Here is a 25,052-nt window from a genome sequence, read left to right as displayed (position 1 = left end):
GTAACTGCTTCTTGTTTATGTCCTTTTCTTTTCTTGGTCTCGTTTGGAGTCTCTGAGAGAGTGGTTAAGCATGAGAAGGTGGTTACTTCTGATCTCTTTCAAGTGGAGAAGACAGAAGTGAAGCCCCCAACCCATCTCCTACCCCCCAGAAATGCCCCCAGTGCCCTGCCCTCCACCTCTGGGGCTCAAGGGGGATGGGGACATGGGCATCCAGGTTGGGAGTGCCAAGCCCCAAGTTAGAAGGGCAGTGGGTCGAGACCTGGTTTAAAGGGGCTCCCTTGAGGTGCCCCACTGCCCATCCTCTCCAGCCACTTCAGCTGACCCTCCTTCCCTTCTTTTGTTGGCCATCCAAGAACCATTGTCCTGGACCTGATGGATGATCCTGATGCCATTCCAGAAAAGACACTCTGTTCCCAGGCATGGAAGGGAGCAGCTCTATGTCCTGTTGGGGAGAAAGGGGACATGACTTATGTTGAAAACACAAAGGGCTGACTCAATCAGGGTTTTTTCCAAAACCGGAGGGAACGTGAAGGTATCTGGTGGGTGTAGATTAGAAACTGAGGCAAGGCCCAGTGTAACTGGGTCCCATGCTGGGGTTTCTGACTCTTCCTTTGACTTTCTCATGAGCTAGGGCCGCTGGATGATCTAAGCCCAGTCGTGACCGTGACCATGGTGCCTGTTGCTCCTCTGTGTGTTAAGGCCTTGCTTCCACCCTGTCTGCCCTCTGGAGACCTTCCACACATCACAGTGTAGCCGGATCGCCCCGCCACCCCCAGACAGACTTCCCTGCGACGCCCTTCTCAGAATCCAGCCTGATTCAAGGGGCCACATCACTATCCCTCCTTCCCCCAAACCCCAGACAAAACCTTGACCCAATCACCTTGCTCAAGCCGTGGCTCTTTTGTAAGGGGTCAAACAGCAGAAAGAGAAAAGTCCCTGCTTTTGAAATTGCTGGATCTCTGATTCCCAGAGGGTCAGAGATAAGAGGATGAGTTACAAGACTGTGGATTTCTGGGGGAGTTTCAGTTCCACCTAATTGGGAAAGATGTATCCATCTGTCCGCTAGCAGGTGGTTCATGACTAGACCACACTCACGCTTTCCGTGACTGTCCCCCCACCCCATGCCCATGGGCCCTGGCAGCCCTGGTTCTCTGTGGGCCTATCTTCCCTTCAATCCTTCACCTCCTGTCCTTCAGCTGCCCTCTTTGCCTACTCCCTTCTCTTCCTCTTTGCTCTCCCAGCACCACTACCTGCTTTCTTTTTCACTTTCCTTTTCTCTCTCCGAGACTCCCTTTTCTTGACTTCTCTGTTCAACCCATGGTCAACTGGTCTACTCCACTAGCCCCAGCCAGCCAGGGGAGGTCTCTCCCACTTTCCCTCTCTCTCTTCCGCTCTCTCTGACTCAGTCCCCCTTCCCTGGCTTCCCCTCTTGAAGAATCCCTTTTACAGTCAAATGCTCTGCTCCAAGTCTTCCTGCAGGGCGGAGAGTGCTGTCCCCTATCAGTTACACAGGCTCCCTGGAATGTTGGAGCTGGCCTCCTGATTCTTGGTGATTTCACTGGGAGAGCTGGGGGTGGGAGCAGAACAGGGTCCTACTAACTCACAGCACTATTTCTGGCCTGGTTGCTCTCCAAACAACACAACACCAAAAATAGCCTGTGTTTAGGCTGGGCTGGCTCTGCCCCTCTCGTAGGAGTGAGCTGGGGTGAGTGCCCTGTGTCCCTCCCTGCCTATCCTTGCTTAAGATCTTGACCCTGGAACCCCGACAGACACGGGCCACCTTGGCCCGTCCAGGGTCTCTCCTCACACTGGTACCACGCCCAGCGTGTCTCCCCTTCCTCTGCCTGCATAACCACCTCCATCTCCCTTCCCCAGCCACCGCCAGCCTTCTCTCCTTAAATGCCTGTAACATGACAGCTTGAGGAAGGCAGAGGGCAGCCCCCAACCTGTCTCCTTCCCTCAGTCTCAGCCCCGCTTGTCCACAGTTGCTTTTTTTCTGCAATTATATCCCTGCGTTTCAGAGCAGGAGGGTCTGAAGAACCATTTAATGCAGCCCTTCGAATTTGCAGGCATGGGCCCTGAGGTCCACAGAGGCCGCATGATGTGTTTGAGTCCACACGGTGCCATCCGGTGAGGGGGAACGGTGGTCACTGCAGTGGATGGACCCGCCTGGTCCCAGATCTGACACCTTGCTGGTCATGTGTCTTTAGGTAAAACTTAACTTTCGGGTGCTTTGGTTTTCCGTTTTGCAGCTAGGTGCAGATGACAATTTATAGGTAGGTTGAGAATGATCCCCATCCCTCAAGGTTGTTGGGGTTACATGAAATATTGTCCCCAAGTGTCTAACATGTTCTAGGCTCTCACTAAGTGGTGGCCACTCTTGGTCAGGAAGGAGCCAGAACAGGAACCCAGATGGCTTGAGCTGTTAATTTCAATACAATGTGAGTTCCTTGATGTGGGTGTTCTTTTCACTTCCCTTGGCCTGTACTGAGTGTTGACATCAAATGCCTCGGGCCCCGGGTGGCTGGTGACAGGAGAGAATGGCTACCAGCCCCTCTTGTCCACTTCAGGCCGGATCTTCTCATTTCTACCCCCTGCCTGGTATGCTCCACTGACTGATGGGCAGATTTCGATCTTAGGGAGATCTTCCTTTGTGGGCTCTGTTTGCATGTGGACTTCACTGACATCTGACACTTGTGTGCCAATCCCTCGAGCATACCAGGAAGGAGGGGGGCTTGTTTTAGTAAAAGGTAAAAACCAAACTGAGTTTGACCTGTTTTCTTGGTCCTGGCCCACTGGACCCACTCTCTGCCACCCGCGTCCACTATCTCTTGTTGAGTCTCCATAACTCTTTACCCCTTGCACATACTTTCCCAATCTCAACGGTCCTGTGTGTACTTACTAAACTCACTGTGCTGTCGCCACGCCTCATTTATTTTTATGTCCTGGGGTGCCCCTTGGAGGCTCTCTCATAATGTCAGAGTTCAGTAAGCATTGAAGACCCCCCCTACCCCCTAGGCAAGAATGAGCCTTCTCTCTTGGGGGAAAGAAGCAGAGAGAGTAAATGGGACCCACTGTGGCCACAAGGGGAAGTTTAACGGGCCGGGAAGGGTGGGGTGTGCAATTTTTCGGGTAGCTGTGACCACAGAGTCTGATGGTGTCAGCCAGAACGAGGCGCCTGTGGGGCGCCCCAGGGACACCCCAGGGCCACCTTCCATTTCTCTTTACTCACGAATGTGGATTGTCCAACTCTGATTCACTTCTTTTATCTTTACCAGAACTTGTTCCTCATTCTCTGAATTCCTGAATCTCCCTTTGTAACTTTCTCTGGAACATATCCTGTCTTTTTTTACCCTGGCTGTTGCATGAATCTTGGCTTCCCCAAAACGGCCAAATATTTGTTGGCAATGAATGCTCAATGGTGTGACCTAGAGACATATACACTTCTCTCTCCCCGAGAGAACAGACACAGGGACAGGAGCAGAAGATCAACGAACATGCGACAGTTAGATTAAAACTTACAACTGCCTGCATGTTAAGTTGTGAGACTTGGGCTTGAGGGTGGAAGGAAGGCTTCCCAGAAGCAGAGGGACGGTGCTGGGTTATGAGGGAGAGGCAGCGTGGCCTTGGCAGAGAAATGGGGATGGAGTGGGCCCAGGAGGTGCAGAGCCGTGTGGGGGAAGGGAGGAAAACGTGCCCATCGTCTCTCTGCATCTTCATCTCCAGGGAACAACTTCTCTTCTGGCTGAGGCTTCTCGTCTCTGCCTTGTTCTCTTGTCGGCTTTTGTGTTGCAGGCCTCTGCTTTTCCATCTCCTCAAAAGAGATGTTCTTGCTCTAGTCTGGATCCTGGCCCTGGGCACCGCTGTTTTACTGAGCAAATGCCCAGAAAGACAGTGACCCCGGGTCAGTGGGGGGACCTGTGGGTGGCGGAGGTCCCAGGGATGAAGCAGCCTGAGTGATGCAGTACAGATGGAATTTGCCACTGGAGAGTCAGGGGCCCCTCGAGTCACTGACCATTCCTTCTCCCTCACTTCCTTGCCATATGGAAGCAGGCTCTACTGTGTGTCTTTCCATCTGAGTCAGCCTGGGCTACTTGGTGAGCAGCTGGCCTGATGAACGCTAATGCATTCAGGCTGCTGGTGTGCTTCTTGGATTTGCCAGAGCCCAGATATGCCAGGTTATATACCATAACCTTTCCCAGGATTCCAAGCTGTGAGGGCCGGGGAGGGCGGGTATGGCGAGTCTGCTCTCAACACAGGACTCTGAGGGTCATCAGTGCGCCCGCGCAGTCCCGGGTCTGATTATCATTCTTCCTTCCCAGAGCCTTCCTAAGACCGACACCATGGCTTGGAACAAGACGCTTTGCATAGAAAGAGGCAGATGTGGCCCGAGGACCAGCGGGAACCTCTGGGCAGCTTCCTTTGTTCCCCTGAGCCTGTTTTCTCTGGAGAGAAAATGTTGCCATTTTCATGATAGTGTAGTTAGGATTTCAAAGGACAGCACGGATGAAATGACCGAGTGCATCTATCTCTACAGAGAAAGCGACCTGAAGGTCGCTGAAACCTGTAGGTTTCAGTTGACTTTATTATTATTTTTTTTAATTTAGTTTTTGGGGGAGAGCACAAGCGGGAGAGGGGCAGATGGAGGGGGACAGAGTATCTGAAGCAGACTCTGTGCTGACAGGTTGACAGCAGCAAGCCCGATGTGGGGCTCGAATTCACAAACTGTGAGATCATGACCTGAGCCGAAGTCGGATGCTCAACCGACTGGGCCACCCAGGTGCCCCTGTCTCAGTTGACTTTAAAACTTGCATTCTTCTTCTTTTCTTTTTTTTTCCCCTGTGCTTCCTCTCAAGAGCCCCTTGGTTTCCTGAGGGTAGACTGGGTTCCTGTGCCAGAGGGGGCTAGCTAATCAGGTCCTCGGGTAAGGGATCCCAGAAGCTCAATGGTGGGGCTGGACAGGGCCTCCACCAGGACAAGGAAGGCCACCAAGGGTTCTGGCCCACATATGTCACTGGCAGGAGAGGACCAGGCTTCCTGTGGATGCCGGACCAAAGTATTGTCACCATGTTAAGAACTTGGGGACACCTGGGTGGTTCAGTTGGTTGGGCATTGAGCTCTTGATTTCCGTTCAGGGGATTGAGCCCCACATTGGGCTCTGCACTGCCTGTGCAGATCCTGCTTGGGATTCTCTCTCTCCCTCTCTCCTGCCCCTCCCCGTGCTCACTCTCTTTCTCCACATAAATACAGTTAAAAAGAAAACAAAAAGAAAGAAAGAACTTGGATCTGAAGCAGGTGCTCCAGGCCAGCGGTGCCTGCTGTCCATCCTGTTCTGGGACCCAGAATTATAACATGCCCTTCTCTTGAGTCCCTTGCCTGGGGGGCCTTGCTGTGCCCCCACAAATATGTCAAGAAGTATTAGGACTGTGAGTAAAGGCTGATGAAGGCAGAGCAAATAACTTATTCACATGGCAGTGTGGGGGTGCTGGGGGAGGGAGCCCAGATGGCAACGTGAGGCAGTTCAGGCCTGAGAAGGGCTCCGGGGTGGGGGGCAGGGCAGGCTAACCTGGGGGATATTTAACACCCCAGGAATCAGACTTAGGCTCTTTCCTGGAGCTTCCATGCGGGCTGGGGTCTAGGGCAGGAAAGGGGAGGCATGAGCCACCCCCACCCGCACCTGCCCCTTCTCCCGACCTTGTGCAGCTGCATGGGAAGTGCCATGGGCAGGGCGGTTGGCACAAGTGGGGCAGTCTTGCCTGTCACGTCCGCTATCCACCCCCTGCCCCGTGACCACAGTGGAGACTGGCCTCAGTCTTGGCCTATCTGGGCTCCTTGGCTTCCTTAGAGCCAGAGCGGGTCCTGCACCAGATCTAAGGAGAAACTGATCAGGGATCATGAAGTTCCAGCTTGTAAGGTTTGTCCCCATCTGTGGGAAACCTCCTCATGTGTCTGCCCCAGGCTTGCTCACTGAGCTCACACTGCCCACCACCAGGCGGGGTAGGGCTTGCCCACCCACAGTGGACACACCGCCCACCACGGACGCTCTGCAGGCCCCACGGAAGAGGCCTGAGGCCCTGACCAAGGAGGAGTGTCAGCTTCCCACTTCCTGCTTCCCACTTTGCTGTCTTCGGCCCCTGTCCTCTCCATGAATGGTCGAGGTCCTGGCCAGTGGCCAGCACTGTCTGGACAGGAGGAAACCAGGATGTGAGGTCTGGCGATGGTGGTGGCGGCGGGAGTAACACAGAACACTGAGTCCTCAAGAGCAGAAATTCCACCGGAAAGAAAACAATGCGCTGAAGACAGTCACCCTCTGGGAAGCATGGGGGCAAGGAAAGGGACGGGGCCTTCCGGCCCCAAGCAGGTAAACAACCCCCAGCCTAGGGAAGCCCTGTCATGAACTGTCTTCCAGATATGAATGCTGGCGTGGAAGGCTGGAGGCCTGGGTCCTGCTTCGGGACAACTGGGAGAAATGGTCCTCTGCACCCTCTCTGGCCTTCTAAGGCAGATGAGCTCCTACAAGGAAAAAACAGGGTCTCCTGCCAAGGTCAGGAGGATCGTAGGGAGGCCAAAGGCAGAACTGAAGTAGCATCTGGCGAAGAAGGCCAGTCATGCTGGGGCTGGGATCACCCCGGCCCCAAATGGCCAGTCGGCTGCCAGAAACCAAGTCAAAGGCAAGTTTAGGTTCTAGGATAGGATTTGCGGAGGTTGGAGCCTCTGAGCACTCCATTTGGAATGAAGGCGGTCAGGCCAGCCCGGTGTGGAGGCCAGCCTAGGGCTCCCCACTGTGTGCAGGGCTAGAGGTGAGAGGTTCCTTCCTCTTTCGGAGCTCAGAAGAAGCTAACATTGGAAGCGACAGACAGAAACACCCAACCGGGGCTGCAATGCCCCCAGGATGCATCCCAGCCTCCCACACTGGGAAGGCCAGGGATGCTGAGACTTCGAAAACTCGTGCCAGGCTGTCTGGATTTGTGGTTGCCCCTGTCTATTTCTTTAGGCAGTTTCTTTTCTTTTTTAAATGTTTTATTTATTTTTGATAAGGGGAAAGAACGCGCGAGTCAGGGAGGGACAGAGCGAGAGACGGAGACAGAGGATCTGAAGCAGGCTCTGCACTGAGAGCAGTGAGCCCGATGCAGGGTTAGAACCCACAAACCGTGAGGTCACAGCCTGAGCCCAGGTCATCCGCTCAACCAACCAAGCCCCGCAGGTGCCCCTATTTAGGCAGCTGCCGATCTGCACATCTCTTCATTCCTAAAGTGCTGGGTCTGCATGCCTTTTCTTCGGAGTTGCAGGGAAAAGTCCCCTTTCCCCGAACTGCCGCGGTCCCAGTGGCTAAAGTGTGCAGAGAAGTTGCTGTCTGCCAGGCCCTGCTGTCCTCTCATTACCTGCGTTCGTTCTCATCTGGCTCAGAGATTGGGGATGGCGCTGTCCCATTCTACAGATGAGGGAACCGCCACAGAGATGGGTTGGATCTCTTGCTCCAGGTCCCTCAGCTAATGAGAGGAGCTGGCTCCAGCACGCCCTGCCTCCGTTCTGTTTTTCGGCGCCACAGCTGTCCCCGTGGTGTCCCCTGTGGGCCTGTGCCCCTAACCCCCCGACCCAGGATAGGGCCCGGCTCCTCCCTCACTATATCCCACGGCTCCCCTTCCCATCCCTGACTCCTTCCTTCAGAACCTTTCTGTCCTCTGAGCAAGGAACTGATTCTGGCTCAAGCCGTGATGATTGACTGTTTCATACCCTCGAAGGCCACGCTCACTTGGGAGTTGTGACATCCTGTGCTTCATCCAGTGGCTCTCGGCCCCAGCTTCACATTAGGCTTACCCAGGAGCTTTCAAAAAGCCGTGAGAGCCGGGCCCATCGCTGATGATTTGAATCTTGAATCAGAATCCCAGGATGCTGATTTGGTTTGGTCTTTACTGGCTCCCCTTTGGGATTGAGATTGCAGCCTTAGACCACCCCAGACAGGGGTGGGGAATTTCAGACCCGTGTGCTTTCCCCCACCCCCACCCCCCAGGTGGCTTTTGGAGACAGGGATCTCATCGCCCCAGAAAGGATCTACCGGAGGCCCTGAGCCCGGGTTGCCTGGTGACGGAGCACACTGCCCTTTGACCCATAGGCTCGGTTAGCAGTTTCTGTGCCCTGTTCACGTTTGTGGGCTGGTTATCTGTGGACCTTGGACTGCAGGCTCGACTTTGAGATGGGTGGAGAAGGCAGAGAGGACATGAGAAGCCGGTCAGGGCACGGAGGCGCTGTCCTCACCTTCAGAGCCAGAGAAGCCAGAACTGGCCTCGAATGCCTCAGGAGAGGTACCCGTGAAATGCTCGGGAGGCCCCTGTGGGAGCGGGCCTGTGAGCTAGACCTGAAAGAATGATCTGCAAGCATTTGCAGAGAACTGCTTTTATTGCTTTTTCTGTCCGCGGGGCGTGTAAGGGTGCTGGGGCCGAGGATAAGGGTCTGGCCCTGGAGGGCCTTAGGGCCCTGTTCCGGTAGAAAGACAGACAGCTGTAAAGACAAGGAGTTCCAAGGAGGGGTGTGCCAAATGCCTCTTGAGTAACACGGGAGATCAGGCATCCAGCCAAGGGATGTCTGAGGCCTGGGGGCAGGCAGGAAGAGTCCAGGGACCCGACCTTTGGGATAAGGCAGAGAGGCTTGGTGGAGAGGATGCGGACGACATGTCAGGCTGGAGAAGCAGAATCGTGGGGAGAAGGGCCCGAGAAGGAAGGAGCCCAAAGAGCAGCCAAGGGATTTGCCCTGTGTGTAGGAGCCCGGCACTCTGCTCCTTGCTCGCCACCCACTCGCCTAGACCTGCTCTCTTAGTCAGTCCCCGTGCTGGGTGCTCCTGCCCCTGCAGCTCTGGGGTGGTGATGAGGCCCCCGTTATTCACAGCCCAGACCGACAGCTGGCTCCCTCAGGCATACTCCCTCTTTCCCAGGGTGCAGCCCCAGCCTGCCAGCTCACCTCCCTATAGGGCTGGCCCAGACCCAGACGGCCTCTGTCGGTCTTGCCATGGTCGTCAGGAGCTCGGGGCCATGCGGGTGGACACCCCTCCCTCCTTCCTCCTGAGCCCTCAGCCCTGCACCGGTCAGCTCTGTCAAAGGATATGGCGGTCTGAGGAAGCAGAAGGGCAGTCTTCTCTTTTCCAAGGTCTAGACCCTTCCAGTGGAATGACAGCGGGGCCAACAGGAGAGCTTTAGGGTCCAGGAAAGCTGGGGGGGGGGGGGACCTTCTTATTCTGAGCTCCTGTTTTAATTTTTTAAAAATACTTTATTTATTTTTGAGAGAGAGAGAGAGAGCGTGCGCACAATAGCAAGTGCAAGCGGGGAGCAAGTCCCTCTCTAGATGGGGAGACAGAATCCCAAGCAGGCTCTACACTGACAGCACAGAGCCCAATGTGGGATCGAGAGATCACGAAGTGGGATACTCAACTGACTAAGCCACTCAGGCGCCCCATACTGAGAATTTATTTATTTTTTTTAATGTTTATTTATTTTTGAAGGAAAGAGAGACAGAGGATCCGAAGTAGGCTCTCCACTTTCAGCGCAGAGCCTGATGTGGGCCTCAAACTCACGAACCGTGAGATCATGACCTGAGCTGAAGTTGGACGCTAAACCAACTGAGCCACCCAGGCGCCCCCGGGGCTCCTGTTTTAGACTAGCGCCAACAGACCCCGTTCTGCTCTGAGTGTATCAAGTAGACCTAAACCCCCAGGATGGGCTCAGGGGACCTGTGTCCTCAAGTGCTTATCCTTTCAGGAAATGGCGGGTCCCCCTCTGTTTTGTTCTTGTCTGCCTGTGGTAGCGGCTTACCCGGGGAAATGGGGCTAAGGTGGGAGCTGAGCCCAGACGGAAAGCCCCTGACTCGGGAACTCCCTGTTATCATTTCTGCGAACCCCGAGGGACTGTAGGTAAGGGGAAGGACGTCTTGTTGTGTCTGGCACACCGGCCTGGTTTCCGGGCTGAATCAGGCACATCGTCAGCGCGGCAGGTGGCAGGCGCGGGTCTGTCACTCCTGGTCTGGGGCCGAGGTTCCCCACCCTTCTGCTCTGACAGGGCTTTCCTGCCAGTGGACCATTAACTCAGCAGCTGGACAGGAGCGTGTGTTTATGTGTGTGGGGGTCCTGGTATATGTGCCAGGTCTGTGTTAATTGCCGGGCCTCCTGACGCCTCCCGGGTTTCTCAACAAACCCAGTTCATGTGTGGGGAAGATGAGCAACAACAGTGTGGGTGAAAGAGGGAAAGTGGGAAGGCATTCATAACGGCGGGGACAGGATCTCCATCTGCCATATCTATCCCCTCCATCTACACTGCCTGATTTCTGGTTTTCCCACCCATCTCTGGCCTCTAGAATGTTCCAGACACCCCCTGCTGTTCATATGCAAATCAGCTCTTCACGGAGCCTCCCAAGGGGGCTTGGATCGTACCTTTTCCCCAAAGCCATTCCAGCATCCTCCAGGCCACCCTAAGCTGTTTCTCCTTTGAACTTGAACACTCTTATGATCAGACACACCATTCAGCATTGGAGGGTTCTTCATCTGTACCACATGTGTTCATTTTGTTCTCCCTACTGGGTCGTGTAGGAAATGTTTGGGTCTGTGCTTTCCTCCTCTGCCCCTTAATACTGCCCCACGTGGGCAGGACTTGGGCCTGACAGCCAAGTACCTTGAAGTTAACATTGCCTTTGGAGAATCCAATTAGGAAGAAACCCGGTTTAGGAGAGGATATTAGCCCTCTGTAGAAATTACCTAGGAGACTGTCTGTCTGTAAATATCCCAAATCCAATTAAGGAGACCTGGGTGAAACCTCAGAAGAGCAGATAAGATTGCAATTGATTTTAGGGACCTAACTGCATTGTCTTCTGCCTGAGGGAAAATGCCAACAGAGGAGAGAGTTCCTTCTCATTATAAATGGGGGATCCAAGGAGATCCAGCTTGGGGCCGGGTCTCTAGGCTGTGCAGGACAGTTGGTGCTCTGTCCCTAAAACCTCAGAGGGCCGGGCCCTGGGACTGGCTTGTCCTGAGTTGGTGTGGACACCTCAGGCTATCATCCAGCCATTAAAGTCATCCATTGGCCTGGCATTGTTCTAATTCCATCCTCAGCAGTTCCATTCTGAAGCCCCCGGGAGAGAGGTGCCCAGGTGCCTGGGGATAGTGGCTCTGTCGGTAAACTAACGAGCTGGCATTTGGTTCCTAACGCTACCCTTTGTGCGTCTTGTATGCACGCTTGACGTCAGTACGCCCGAGATGGGTTTGTCCATGGTGTGCACGTGTTAGTTGGAGAATCAAGTGCTGGGCTGTGATGTGATGAAACTCCACAGAGAAGTCACTTCATTTGGGTGACCAGCTACTTACCCCAGCTGGCCACGTCTTCCCTCCACATCTTTGTTCTTGCTGTTTGCATTGGTAACTTAGAGGCAGGGCCCAGTAAATGCTTTCTGTATGGTGGGCTGATTGAGTGGTGGTGCGTGGGGGTGGAAGGAAAAGAGCTCAGCCCGGGTGTTTTGTGCCCAGAAGGTGTGGGGAGGAGGCACGTGGTCCCAAGAGGTGAAGGCAGGAAGGAACCATGAACTCTGACTAGACATCCCCTATGTGCCAGACGCTGGCTGAGTGTGTTCATATTCTTTATCTCATTTATTCATTTGGGAGCCCCATGGGATATCTCACTGCCTCCATTACACAGGCAAGGAACCGAGGTCCAGAGAGGTTAAGAAACCCATGCGGGTGTCCCCTGTTAGTGAGTGACAGAGCTGGGATAAAATGAGGCTGTCCTCACCCTGAATCCCTTTCTTGGAGGGAAAGACCCCAGAGGGAGAGCATATCACCTTCTGTGTTAGGAGAGGGGCTTGTGGGTGGAGAGGTGGACAGGGCATGGGGGCATTCCTGGAGAGCTCTGCACCTTGCCCACTCCCCCAGCACCTGCCCTTGGGAGGCCCTGTGGTCCTCGACTGAGGATTAAATGGTAGGAAATGATAGCCTTAGGGAAATTCCAGTCTTGCTTCTTTGATGGGGTGCATGCCTGCCTGGGAACATCCTAATGGCATGCCTACCGCCATATGTTTATAAGACCGCAGAGATACACCCCCTCTCTCATGTCAACACTAGCGAGGATGCTTGGCTCCAGCCACAGGCAGGATCCCAGGTGTGAGGCGTGGTACTGCTTCCCCAACATCTGGACTCAGTTTCTCCCTGACAACCCCCAGTCTAGCTTCTGACTCCCCCGACCGCCCGTTTCCAGATGTTGCTTAGTCATCCCAGCCTCCTTACCCTCGCTCTCTCACTGCCCTCCTGAGCCCTTGGAGGGAGGTGGAGGTGCTGTGTCTCCCTGAGCACAGACATGGGTGCCCTCAGGTGTCTGTAGGCTTCTCGCTGCTCCTGCTGTTCCTGGGTCTCCGTTCTTTTCCCCAGAGATCACTAGGAGCAAGGGGCTGGGCTGCCCGAGGCCAGCTCTCCATCACTCCCTGGGGAGGTGCCCTGCAGGAGGCCTTCTGGGGAAGCCACACCCGCTTCATGCCTTCTGGTGATATTTTTCTTTATCACTCTTCCTACTGATTTCCCACATGACCCCATCCCACCCCCAAAAGATACCTCTGCCCTGAAGCACAGCATCTCTTCAACTTCCAGACTCTTCCTGGCAGGAGAACCACAGAAGCTTAAGGGGATGCAGGGAGGGGGCCAGGAGAGTGAGGTAGGAGGTGAGGGGCCTGCAAAGCTGTCCTTGCCAGGAGACGTGTCTGGGAGCACTGGCCCCCTGGCGTGGGCAGAGGCCTTCTTGTGTTCTAGCCTACTTCCCAGCGGTGGGAAGCCTACAGAAAAGTGATCTGGGGGTTTCTGCCTTCCTTGAACTTGGGGCTGGGGAGCCTCCCACACAGTCTGAGGGACAGCAGGAAGGGAGGTGTTAGGGAGTGGGCTACAGGAACATTCCTGCCTCAACTCTGCAGGGCCTGGGTGGGGAGAGCCAGGCCTAGGTTCCCCAGTCCCCTTCTCTGCTCTCAGGCCTCTGCGGTTCTGCCAGGAAAAGTCTGGAAGCTGGGGTGCTGTGTTTCAGGGCAGAGATATCTTCTGGGGGTGGGACGGGATCATGTGGGAAGTCGGTAGGAAGAAGGATAAAGAAAAACATCAACCAGAAGGGATGAAGCGGGTGTGGCTTTCCTGGAAGGCCTGGTGTGTGCAGTGTTTCCCTGGGGAGCGATAGAAAGCTGTCCCTAGGCAGACCACAGCTGGCGTTGGCCTCTGCCCAGCCCCTTGCCCAGCTCCTGGTGATCTTGTTCGTGTTACATAATCTCTAACCTCACCTTCCTCATTTTTAATCTCTTTCTTTTTTTTTTTAACGTTTATTTATTTTTGAGAGTCCCTGAGTGTGAACAGGGGAGGGGCAGAGAGAGAGGGAGACACAGAATCCGAAGCAGGCTCCAGGCTCTGTGCTGTCAGCACAGAGCCCGACGTGGGGCCCAAACCCATGAGCCATGAGATCATGATCAGAGCTGAAGTCGGGAACTTAGTCGACTGAGTCACTCAGGCGCCCCTCACCTTCCTCATCTTTAAACCAGGGAAGACAGTAATACTACTTCCTAGAACTGTTAAGGGCACAAAATGAGATAATACATGTAAAATGGGGCCTGGTTCAGAGTAAATGCTCAATAGATACCATTGATTGATTGATTGATTGATTGATTCATTCATTCATTCAGTATCTACTATACCCCAGGCACGTAGGTTAGATCAGTGCATGAAATAGACAAAATGCCTTCTGGGGCTTGGATCCTTCCAGGGTAGCAACTGGGGGGGAAACACAAACAATAATCAATAAACAGGATAAACAATTAAGTGAAATAGCACCTTAGAAGGTTAAAGGAGTGGTGGGAAAAAGAAAAAGGACAGCACAGCGGGATTACTATCTTTCCCCCCCAGAATTTGGATAACTTCTATTCATGCCTCCCTTCTAAGGAGGAGGGATAGTCGTCTCTTGCCCCAGGGCCTGTCTTCTCCTCCCAGGGCTTCCTCTGACCTTAGGGATGGTGACTAGTGTTTTAGCACAGATTCACTCATTTGTTCTTTCAACCAACAAATATTTACAGAACACCTGATCATGGAATGCTCCATGTGAATCAGAAGTTCTTGTCCTGAGGGTTTGGCAGGGGAGGAAAGAACTGTATGAATAATCAAGGTGAGAAAGTAACTGGGGTCACCAGACAAGAGTGCCCAGGCACTGGCGGGGAGGAGCGGGTCTGTGTGCCCTCCTGCTGACCTACAACCCTCTGTGTCCCGGCCTCCCCCATAGGACTCGGGGGCCATTCTGTCTCCCCGTTGCTTTGGCTGTTTTCAGCTGGTAAGTTGATGGACTGTCCTGACCTGAGTGTTAAGGGGAGAGAAAATTTCTGAGGGGGAAGAGACGTTTTCTGAGTTAACCCTTGAGCAAAATCAAGAGCAGAGCGCCCCATTCCCCGGCCCTCAGCAGGAGGAGGGATGCTGTGACCATCTGTCTAGTCGCGTGCCCTGCCTGTGACATGTGCCCGCCTTCCCCCGCCCCTACAGTGGGGCCCCTGCTGCCCTTCTAGAGAGGCCGGCCTGACCCTGGCAGAGCAGTGAAGGGGAAAGAGGCCCCCAGAGTCTGTGGCCACAGTATCCTGCAGCAGACCCCAAGGCCATGGGGAAAGGAGGCAGCCAGGCCTGCAGAAGAGGAGACCCAGGTCTGAGGGAGGAGGCTTGGCCACATGGCTAGGAACCCCAGGCCGTGTGTGTCTGACCACAGAGGCAGACGCTCCGCCTTGGGGTTTGGGGCCTGGAACAGGCCGTTCTCCCCACAGTTACCGCTCACATGGACCGCGGCAGCCTCTCCTGCGCCTGGCCCCCTCAGCTGCTGAGTCATGCTCCCCGGGGTTCACAGAGGCTCCGGTCCAAAGCCAGGCTGAGTCATTCGATGATGAATTGCGGAATTCTTTTTCAGGCTGTCACCGCAGCAGTGGTGGGCCCTGACTCCCACCCCCTGCTTCCCCACCAGGCCACTCAAAACATTGTCTCCTCCGCTGTCTTCTCTTCTCCGTCTTGCTCCCCCCGCCCCACCCCCCTGCAGTGAGCACTAGCCGCTGGGATGCTCAGAAGTATCTCTGAGTTTCCCTTCCTGTGTTAGATTCCAGTCCTATTATAGGGACAAGGGCCTGGTCTCTTAGCTCAGGAAGGAACCTCAGATCTCATTTCATTCGGCCGTCATTGACGAAGGAGAGAAGAGGAACATAGGCTTAGGATTCAGAGCTGGTTGGAAGGGCAGCTTCGGAGTCAGGATCCAAGAGCAAGCCTCGCCACCTTTGGTTTCCTTGTCTGTCAAATAATGCTAACGATTCCTACTCTGTAGGAGTTGAAGCTTCTGGAAGCCGATGGGTATGAAGCACAGGTGGGCGGGCACTCAGTAACTGCTATTCCATCTACTGTATTTGATGGGGAAGTCAGAGGTTGTGTGAGTTAGAAATAACAACTGGGGCGCCCGGGTGGCTCAGCCCGTTAAGCGTCTGACTTTGGCTCTGGTCGTGATCTCACGACCAGAGTTTGAGCCCAGCGTCGGGCTTGCTGCTGTCAGCACAGATCCTCTGGCTCCCTCTCCCTCTGCCCCGCGCCCGCTGTCTCTCTCTCCCCCTCTCAAAAATAAGCAAACATTAAAAAAAGAGAGAGAGAGAGAACATCTGAGGTCTTTCCCCTTCTGGTTCAGCACAGCTGGGGGCAGGAGCTCCCTCAAGGGCTTTGGAGACTAGGTCAGAGCGGGTAGGTTTGGCGAGCAGGCACATGTTCCGCCCAGCCCTGCAGGGCCCACCGTGCATGCTGGATGGTGCCCACAGCTGCTTATTTGGTTCCTCCAAACCAGAAAACAAGCAGAGACCAGTGGTGGGCACAGCCACCCTGACCTGGGCCCCTTGCCTGCCCCCCACCCCACTTCCACGCAGTCATTCCCCACCTGAGCGTGCCCACATTCAGTCCTGCTGAGCCAGGTCACCGGCTGGCTCCCACCGAGGCCTAGCCTGCAAGACACCTCTGCCTAGAGGGCCCTCTGTCTATAGGTGGCAGTGGCCGGGACTAGGTGGGACCTCCTGCAGTGTCCCCAAGGACGAGATGTTGGCATCTTTGGAGCTACAGCAGGGGTGGCCATGATACCTTTGCTCTCTGGGCTTTGGTGTTGACAGTTTCCCACAGCCATGAATCCATGTAAGAAAAGGTTCACATTTTTTCAGAAGAATTTATTACCAAACGGAAGAAAAATACAAAGTACACGAAGGAATGAAAGAGTTTACAACACAGATTCTTCAGCCCATGGCAACTAAAACTTTGCTGGGCTGACCCCATGGGTACTGAGGTCTCGATTCTGTCTCCAACCCTGTCTCTTTTGGCTGCTGAGCTAACCGGTTCAAAGTTTCTCCAGAGACAAGTCAAGTTGTCCTTCCAAACCTCCTTCCTAATCGCCTCTTTATATGGTCCCAAAGATTCCTCACCTGGGGCTTCAGGTGAGGTCTTGCCTGATCCCACTGTACTACTCCACTCTCCTGTCAAAGGCGTCTATGGTCCCCAGAAAACCTGTTTTTGCTTCTGTCCTGATCCGTTTAATTAAGCTATATTCATGAACCAGTTGGGTAGGCTGGTTCTGTGATCTTCAGTCAAACTACCTATTTTCCTAAGCTTGCATCTGAGCTTGATCTTTCTCCTGCCAGGAACATCTTCCTGAGCACCCGCTCTGGCAGTTCTCTGCCCCAGCTAGTCCAAAATCGCCTTCCCCTCTGCTGAAACAGACCTCTATGCCCTGTGTCCAATCTCCCACTCAATTTACAGGATAGCTATAGTGTCAGCTGACCTGCCACGGAGAGATGGTCAAACACCTTGGCCTTGGCAACCACCTATTGAATCCTGCCCAGCTCAGATCACCGACTTTACCGATTTCCTTGGAAGATTTCTGACTTCTCTCTCAGACCTCTGCCCCTCTGGAATTCTCCCTCTTAAGCATGTATTAGGTAACATGGCTTTATAGATATAGTAATTATAAGATTACAATGGAAGGGGAAGTTAGTCCCTTCCGAGTTATATTTTCTCTAAATTATCAAAAGATCAGGCCACGCCTGCCATTTTGAATTTTTCCTAAATGTCTATGGTTATCGGTCCTTAATTTAGCACAGTCTGGTTCTCAGCTGGCTTTTAGGAACAGCACTGAGTCTTAGCAAGCTGGCCATTGGTCCCTTCTGCTCCTACAATTACTGTTGTGTCTTACATATGGCTTCTTCAAATAAATGCGGCAAGGCAAAACATCTCCTCCAAAAGAGAAACAGGGAACAACTCTACCCAGACCTTCTTGAGCTTTGACCTCGTCAACATGTTCCTATAACATCCCCATTCAGGCTTGCACTGGCAGAACAGTCCATATGAAGTCAGTACAAGTTGGCTGAGCTTTTTCCTAACCCACACTTCGGATCTGAACTTCATGGTATGCAAAACACTTCTCTGTGCTTCTCACCCAGCACTCATGACAACCCTGTGAAGTGGGTATGTTGTGTATTTTACTGACATAGAAATGGAGGTTCAGAGAGGTTAGGAAGCTAGCCAAGATCACACAGCTGTCTTGTGGAGGAGCCAGCACTCAACCTAGGTCTCTGCTACCTCATTCACTTCCCTTTAGACACAAAGACTACGAAAGAGGTTTTCTACCCACCCTCTCCCTACCGGGACGGCATGCTCCTTTCACCAGTATATGCACAACCTGGAAAGTTCCAAACACGAAATGGAATGAAAATTGTTACAAGCCCAATGTGGTGTGTGTGTGTGTGTGTGTGTGTGTGTGTGTGTGTATGTAGGGGAGGGGTGTTGCATCTTTCATGATGTTCCTGATTTCTTCACATCTTTAGTTTAACCAAGAATTTTCTTTTGGTTCTGAGTGGGATTCCTAGGTCACGGGTAAGGTGATGGAGATTTTACCTCCATAGCACACTCAATACTGTACTTCTCTTGCATTTCACGTTTTGCCAGTGTTCTCTGCCTTCCCACCCCTACCCCTCAACGAGGAAAAGTTAGTACTTCCGTCAATCTTCCAATACCTGGCTTCCCAGGATTCCTACAGCCTTCTGGAAAGCCAAGTGGTTCCCGCAGCTCTGAAGCATCTGTGGGATTCTCTTCTTGCAGCCAGATGGCGTTCCTGTGGTTCCAATGCAACCCTCAGAACGGCTCTGCTAACCTGAAGGTGTATGACCCCCTAGAGCCTATGACCTCCCAGGTCCCCCTTCACACACAATCAAGTCACCCCAATCTCACCTCTTTTGTGACTCAGAGGAGGGCCACCCCCCAGGAGGCATATGGTGGACTGTGTCCATAGTGCCCCCTACCAGAAATTTCTCACAAGCCAAGCTTTTGGACAGCTTGGTTGGCTGGGGCTTAGACATCTGAGGTGGGAAACCTCTACAAGAGTCTTACCACTGTCTGTTCATTTCACAGACATTTATTGAGCACCTACCATGAGCCATCCCTGTGCTCACTCTGGAAATAGAACTTGCAAAGCAGATGAGACACTGCCCCACCCCCACCCCCGTACAACTTCCTCTATACTAGTTGGTTCTGTAGAAATACCACTTGGTTTCCAGTTGTTCTGAATTAGTTGGTGAACTCAATATGACCTTCCCCTGTTTTGTGGACACTCCACAATGATCTGATCACCCGAGAGGACTCTCCAACCTCTGCAGACAAGCCTCTGCTCCTCTGCTCTGCCCTTCCTCCCTGCCAGGCCCTGGCCAGCTGGGATTCTCCTCCAGACTCCTGCCTCTCCTTCAACTGGACAGTCTCGTTTATACCAACTGACACATTCATTTGTAAATCCAATAGCTATGCTCACACATCATTTCTAGAGGTGTATGTTTTTGAAGTAAATATTAAGCATATATGTTACCTAATGGTCAATAAGAACTGAAGTAGGAATGTGCATATATGAATGTGCATATATATGTACACGAAAGAACTCAGAACTCAGTCTCCCAAATCACTATTTACAAATGTTGAACATATTTCCACTCGGTAACTATTCAGACATACTTTTACCTTGTTGCTATCATTAAGTGGTCATAATCCCAAATTCCCTCTCTCTCTCTCTCTCTCTCTCTCTCTTTTTGCTATGATTGCATCACATAACATATTCTTCTAAATAGTTTTCATAGTTGTCATACGTGAAGGCAATAGCTCATGGTCCGAACAGACCACAAGCTGCTTGGCTGTCCCTCACAGCCAAGCAGTTTCCAGTCAATGACTGTGACATATAAGACGGCCACAAATATCTCTGTGCAACTACTTTCTTCCTCTTGAATTATTTTCCCAGAACGTATTCCCCAAAGTGAGATAACTTAGTCCTATGGTCATTTCTTTTTACCTTTGTCAACTATTGCCAAATTGTTCTCCAGAAAGCATCACACTTTATAATGCCAGCAGTCTACCTCCCCATGACGTATTTTTAATATATTTTTGGTGAATGCCAAGTAGTTGACTTTAGTTTATAGTTTCCTAGTCCTGGCCTGTGTGCATTTCCTCCTGCGTACATCGCCTGATTGGTCTTTTAACCAAGTAGATCTCTTGGTCATTGCTTGTACTGGAGGCTCAGCCCTTACTTGGACCAATTCTACATAATTTCCTCATCTTACTGGCTTTCCTTTCCTTTTCATTATTTTTTTTGCTGTGTATACATTTCCAGTTTTTATATAATTGAATTTGTACACTTGACCTTGATGATTTCCCCCATGACTTCAACGGAGTAAGCAACGACCTCTCCAGAAAAGGGTTTTCTTTTCCCTTGCACTTTCCCTCTGGACTTGTCCAAAATCCCTCTGGTCCCCATGAACATTCCATTGTCCATGATCCCTAGATTAAGATTCCCTTTGGTCATCTCACGACAGCCCCAGGCTCAACACGTCCACCTCGGTTCTGGTGCTGCCATGGCCCATGCAAGAGTGCAGTGGTCACGGCTCACCTCTAGCAGAATTCCCTGTGGGTTTCATCCCTCCACCCAGCCCAGCCCCACAACTGACTTCTCAAGTTTTCCATCTGGTTCGGCCCCACAGTCCAGCACCTGGCCTCCAGGGTTAGGGTAGGCTGTTTTTCCCACAGTAATGGCCCACCTGAAGGCAAACTCCTTCACCCTTTAGTTCTGCCAAACCCAAATTTTCTCGAAAGGAATCACACCGGAAAACTAAGGGGAACTAAAAATAAGACTCTAGGAAGTGTAAAGACATCAAAGCAGAGATTATACATCCTATGTAGGTCTTGCCTTGGATTAGCCTGGTGGTGGGAGGGGAGACCCCGGGGTCTCCCCTCTCATACTCAGAACCCTGTGTTTTAGACTCCAACCCTTCTGTTGGCACATTCACCTCACGGACTTTGAGGTACACACCTCTTGGCCTCAGCTGGTATCTGTACTTGGTCCCCCACAAAGCCCACCCTCAGAGGGATCTCTACGTCAGGACTGTGGCTGGTTCAAAATCCCAGACCTCTTCTGACCTGGTGTGTCCCTGCTTCCAGTCTGAGGGGAGCTGGGTTCTCAGCTCTCTTCTAGAAGGCACATGCCTGACATACCCCAAGCCCTTCTCGACTCGGAGGATTCCTTCTGCCAGCCTCGCCAAGACTCTCCCTGGGCCATCCCATCGGGAGTAGTTTTGAAGAACGCCAATCAGCACAAGCTTACAAATTTCAGAAACTTGACCTACAAGGGTGGCGATGGAAGCAGCAGTCACCCCCCAAAAGCAGGAGACACAGTTAGCTCTCGGCGCACTCCTCCCTTCCTCCCCTGCTTCTGAGAGCTGTGGTCACACCGCTGCCCTTGGTCCCATCCCCACAACACCCTGAAGAGGGGTTAGCAGTTTGGCACTTCACATTGAAAGGTTGCCAGCCCCTGCCTTCCAGAAAACACCCTCAGCCACCACATCCCATGGCGGCCTTGCCTCCCTCGTCCCCCCATAGCCCCAGCACCCCCCCCCCATCCCTCCCCAGCCCCTCTCCTGTCCTAGCCCTTTAACTATCAGGAGACCGGACCCGAAAGACATGAATGGTCCCGTTACTGAGAGACACAACCAGGTGCCTGCCGTCCACCATGGTGGTCACCCTAGGCTTTTCCAGGCCATGATAGGCCGTCAGGAAGTCGCCGAGCAGTGACCCCTTTGGATCCAGGATCACCACCTTGTTGACCTCGCGAAGGGTCAGGAAGATGTAGCCTTTCTTATCCACGGACACAGAGCCTGGCTGGCAGCCATGCAGGCCTGGCCCCCGGTACTCACCAATCACCTGACCCAGACCATCACAGACCACCACGCTGTTCTGCTGCCAGTCGGACCCCACAAAATTGCCCTGGGGGCTGGTGGTCAGGAACACCAGCGCCCGCAGGCCCCTGTTGGCCTTGCCCCCAGGGATGAACCGGGTGGCCAGGCTGCCTTCCATGTTGTACACTTCCACGTGGCCTGACACACTGACGGCCACACGGTCCCCACTCGGCATGGCAGCCACAGCGTGGCTGGCCTGGGAGAGGCTCAGGGCCCGGCGCCACTGCACCTCACCATCAGGGCTGATGAGGTAGAGCCTCGCGCCGGCCGAGAAGGCCACTGCTCCCTGCAGGGCAGCCACGCTACATGGGGAGCAGCCCTCGGGGACGGGCACCGCGCCCTTGTAGTCGCCATTGAGGGAGAAGCGCTTCAGCGCCCTATTCTGCTCATCTGCCACGAGGATCTCCCGGGGGCCAAAGGGACAGAGCCCTGTGATGCGGGGAGACCGCTTGTCTCCTGGCATCCGCGTGGGGAAGCTGCAGGAGAAAATGGGCCTGGGGAGGAGGCCAGAGCCCTCCAGGTTCAGCCCAGGCACTGGGCTGGGCTCCCGGGAAACTGACTTGAGCCTGCCTTTGAACTTCCTCTTCTTGTTGGATCTGCCACCCCTCGGGGTCTGGGCTCCTTCATCTTCTAGGGGTGTCTGGGCTCTGCCCTCTTTTGGAGTCTGGGCTCCGTCTTCCTGGGGTGTCTTGGCTCTGTCCTCCTTTGGGGTCTGGGTTCCATCCTCCTGGGGTGTCTGGGCTCTGTTCTCCTTTGGGGTGCAAGCTCCAGCCCTACTCTGGGGCTGGATTCCACCATGTCTCTCTGACTTGGCTCCGTCCTCTCTCAGGCTCGAAGTTTCATCACCTCCCTGGCTTCCAGCTCCTTCTTGCCCACCGTCCTTCTGGGGCTGTTCCTCAAAGGAGAGCCCTAGCAGGCGGCAGTTCTTGTCCAGGAGCCCAGGATGGAACTCCAGCTGGGGCAGCAGGCGGGGGGATGGCCCTGGCATCCAGGGACAGCCCTGCAGCTGCCGGAGCCTCTGGGCAATCGCCCCTTCCAGAGAAAGTATCTCGGCCTCGCGACCCAAGCTGAGCACCCGACGGGCAAAGGCGGCCGCCGCCCTGGCCACCTGCTCCCGGCCCTCCAGCTCCTCCAGTCTCTCCCGAGCAGCCTCCTCCGCAGCCTCTACGTGGGCCCGTAGCTGCCCCAGCACCTCCTGCTTCTGGGCTAGTAGGGCCCGGAGGACCCCCTCGGCCACTTCCTCCACCTGCATTCCCACCCTAGCTGCCTGTTCCCGCAGCCGGGCCAAAGCTTCCTTTTCCGTCATCCGGGCGGCCTCAAGCTCCGCCAGGTTGCTGTCCACGCCTGCCAACAGCTCCTCCAGGCCTGGCCTGCGGGCGCGCACAGCCTCCGCCAGTGGCAGGCAGGGATGGTCCAGGTGGGGGTCCAGGCGGCACTCGCGGCACAGCAGCTGGGAGCAGGGCTGGCACAGGAAGCGCAGGGCCTCTCCCGGGTGCTGAGGGCACTGGGCCGCCTGGCGCTCCCGGGCCTCCTCGTCGTACCAGCCTGCCCGGTAGCCCACCAGGTCCACCACCCGGTGGGTGTGGGTCTGCCGAGTGCAGCGGTGCCCGTCAGCGCAGGCCTGGCACAGGTCGTCCGCGCAGTCCAGGCACCGGGCAGTGGCCGGCCCCCCCGTGCCGGCCCCCCCCATCAGGGGACACAGCGCGCAGGCTGGCTTCCCCGCGCGCAGGTCTCCGCCAGCCCGGGCCCTCACCAAATCCAGGAGCCCGTTGACAAAGAAGTTGGTCTTGAAGGCGGCCACGCCCGCCGGTGGCACGGGCACGGTCTCTCGGCACTCAGGGCATCGGAGGTGGCCTCCCTCGGCCAGCTGGGCCAGGCAGTCCTGGCAGTAGGTGTGCAGGCAGGGCAACGTTTTGGGTGCCCGAAGCTGCTCCAGGCATATTTTACAGGCCAGGAAGTCGCTGCTCAGGGCTTCCAGTAGGGAGGGTGAGGATCCCTGGGAAACCATGCTGCAAGGGAGAGGTCGGGGTCAGAGGGCAGAGGGTACCTCCACGTTGCCTCCAGCCTGCCAGCCTGCCTCTCCCCCCATCCCCAAGCCCCGCCAGGGCTGAGGTCTCACCTGAATGGCCGGGAACGTCCTTCTGGTCTTCCAGGGCCTGTGGCCGCTTGCTCTTGAGCTAGGGAGCCGCCCCTCTCCGGGCATACATTCAGCAAATGCAAAAAAGCAAATGCTTCCTGCTTTGTACCTTGTGCCTAGTGCCCTGAGAAAGAACCAGACCAAGAAGCCCAGCCTTAGGGAGCTGTGTGATGATCAGCACCCCAGGGTTGACAGGCCTGTTGGCAAGTGTGGCGCTAGCCCTGTGTGAGTAGTCCTGAGGCCCTGCTGGGGACCGGTGCAGGGGTGGGGTGCAGGCAGAGAGGACATAGGAGAGGGTCCCGCTGCGCAGTCATCTCTACTTGTGGCAACTGGGGCAGGGTAAGGGGCCCCAACTCCTGTAGCCCCTCACACCTGTCTTCTAGACCCTGGGAACCGCATCAGGGGTCAAGGGGCCCCACTTCCTGCCCAATTACCCCTGGGAGGGTTCTGGAGCAGGTGGAAGTAAGGCTGTGGGGAGGGGGCGGCCTTGCGCTCCTTCTAGCTCTTAGACCTTGGGGTCACCGCAACCTGTGCCTCATCTCCTAGAGGCCTTTCTTTCTACCTGTCCTGCTGAAAGAGGCCTCAGCTTTCCTAGAAGCCTCTGAAGGGGAGTTGTGTGGACCCGTCTGTGACTCCCCCCCAGATCCCAGCACAGTGGACGAAATCCTCCAGGAAGAGACTGCGGGAGGGGGGTGTTCCCTCAAACTTCTGGAGCGTGGGGTCGGGGAGGACAGGCCAGAGAGTGGGAGGAGGCCTTTCCCAGGTAAGCCTCAGGCCTCTGGCCCCGGAGTGGGGCGAGGTGGGGTGCTCCCTCCCACCCTCTCCTCTCCTCCCGCCTTCCGGGTCCCTCCCCTCCCCCTTCCTCTTCCTCCCGCTCCCTTCCCCCCACGCCTTCCAGCTCTTCCGTCATCCGCCCTGCTTACCAGGTCTGAGCTGACCTTGGGCTCCGGGACGGGGCGTGGGGGGCCCGGGGCCTGGAAGCCGCTGGGGCTGGTGCCTGAAAGAGAAACAAAACTGAAAGTAATGGTACTTCTGCAACTTCCGTCCCCAGCCCGGGACACCGACTCGCACGGCCTCAGGCCCCGCCTTCTTCCCTACCCCAGGCCGGACCTCTTCCTCGGGAGGGGGGGCCTCCACCCCTGGCCGGCGCGGCCCCTGCTGCAGGCCGCGGGGCTCGGCGGGGCTCCCCAGGTCGCCCTGTGAGATCCAGCATCAGGATCCGCTCAGCCAGCTAAGTGTGTTTGTGGCACACGCAGAGGACCTGCCCGAGGACGCATCCTCTGAGGGGAGAAATGAGAGCTCCTCCTCGGTTCAGAGCCATGTAACTAGAGCCCAGCCCTCGGGCCAGGCCTCCAGTGAGGCGGCACAGCCGCCAATCTAGTCCTAGGTGGGGCCCTGCACGCCTTAAACCTTTGCCGAGCCAGGGGAGAGGGGAGAAGCAGAGGAACCAGATGAGTCCGCGAAGGCTTCCTGGAGGAGGCATCACTTGAGATGAGTTTGAAGGGCACAGAGGAGGTTGGGAGGAAGAACGCAGGGAAGAACATTTTGGGAATTGGGAACAGCAAATCGGTGGGCACAGAGGAATGAAATACCCCAACTCTCCCCAGTA

At 54.8% G+C, this 25,052-nt stretch overlaps 1 protein-coding gene across 3 annotated transcripts; it reads right to left on the bottom strand.

Annotated features, from left to right (window-relative positions):
• Positions 1-16,194: 16,194 nt before the first annotated feature.
• On the bottom strand, positions 16,195-24,822 carry TRIM56 (tripartite motif containing 56). 3 transcript variants are annotated; one of them, XM_045462229.1, is made up of 4 exons: positions 24,542-24,822; positions 24,367-24,440; positions 23,426-23,567; positions 16,195-23,315 (listed from the first exon to the last, which is right to left on the bottom strand). In XM_045462229.1, the coding sequence occupies exon 4, from the start codon at positions 23,312-23,314 to the stop codon at positions 21,002-21,004; it is 2,313 nt and encodes a 770-aa protein (XP_045318185.1). In that variant the 5' UTR covers position 23,315; positions 23,426-23,567; positions 24,367-24,440; positions 24,542-24,822; the 3' UTR covers positions 16,195-21,001. The 3 variants fall into 3 exon arrangements, with proteins under 3 accessions (XP_045318185.1, XP_045318186.1, XP_045318184.1); XM_045462230.1 differs by having other exon boundaries at positions 24,554-24,822; XM_045462228.1 differs by having other exon boundaries at positions 24,382-24,440; positions 24,542-24,777.
• Between the last annotated feature and the right edge of the window lie 230 nt (positions 24,823-25,052).

Source organism: Leopardus geoffroyi, chromosome E3 (genome assembly GCF_018350155.1).
Source record: "Leopardus geoffroyi isolate Oge1 chromosome E3, O.geoffroyi_Oge1_pat1.0, whole genome shotgun sequence".
In the NCBI taxonomy this organism is placed as follows: Eukaryota; Metazoa; Chordata; class Mammalia; order Carnivora; family Felidae; genus Leopardus; species Leopardus geoffroyi.
Note: the sequence above shows the minus strand (reverse complement) of the source record. Positions and strands in the feature narration are given on the sequence as shown.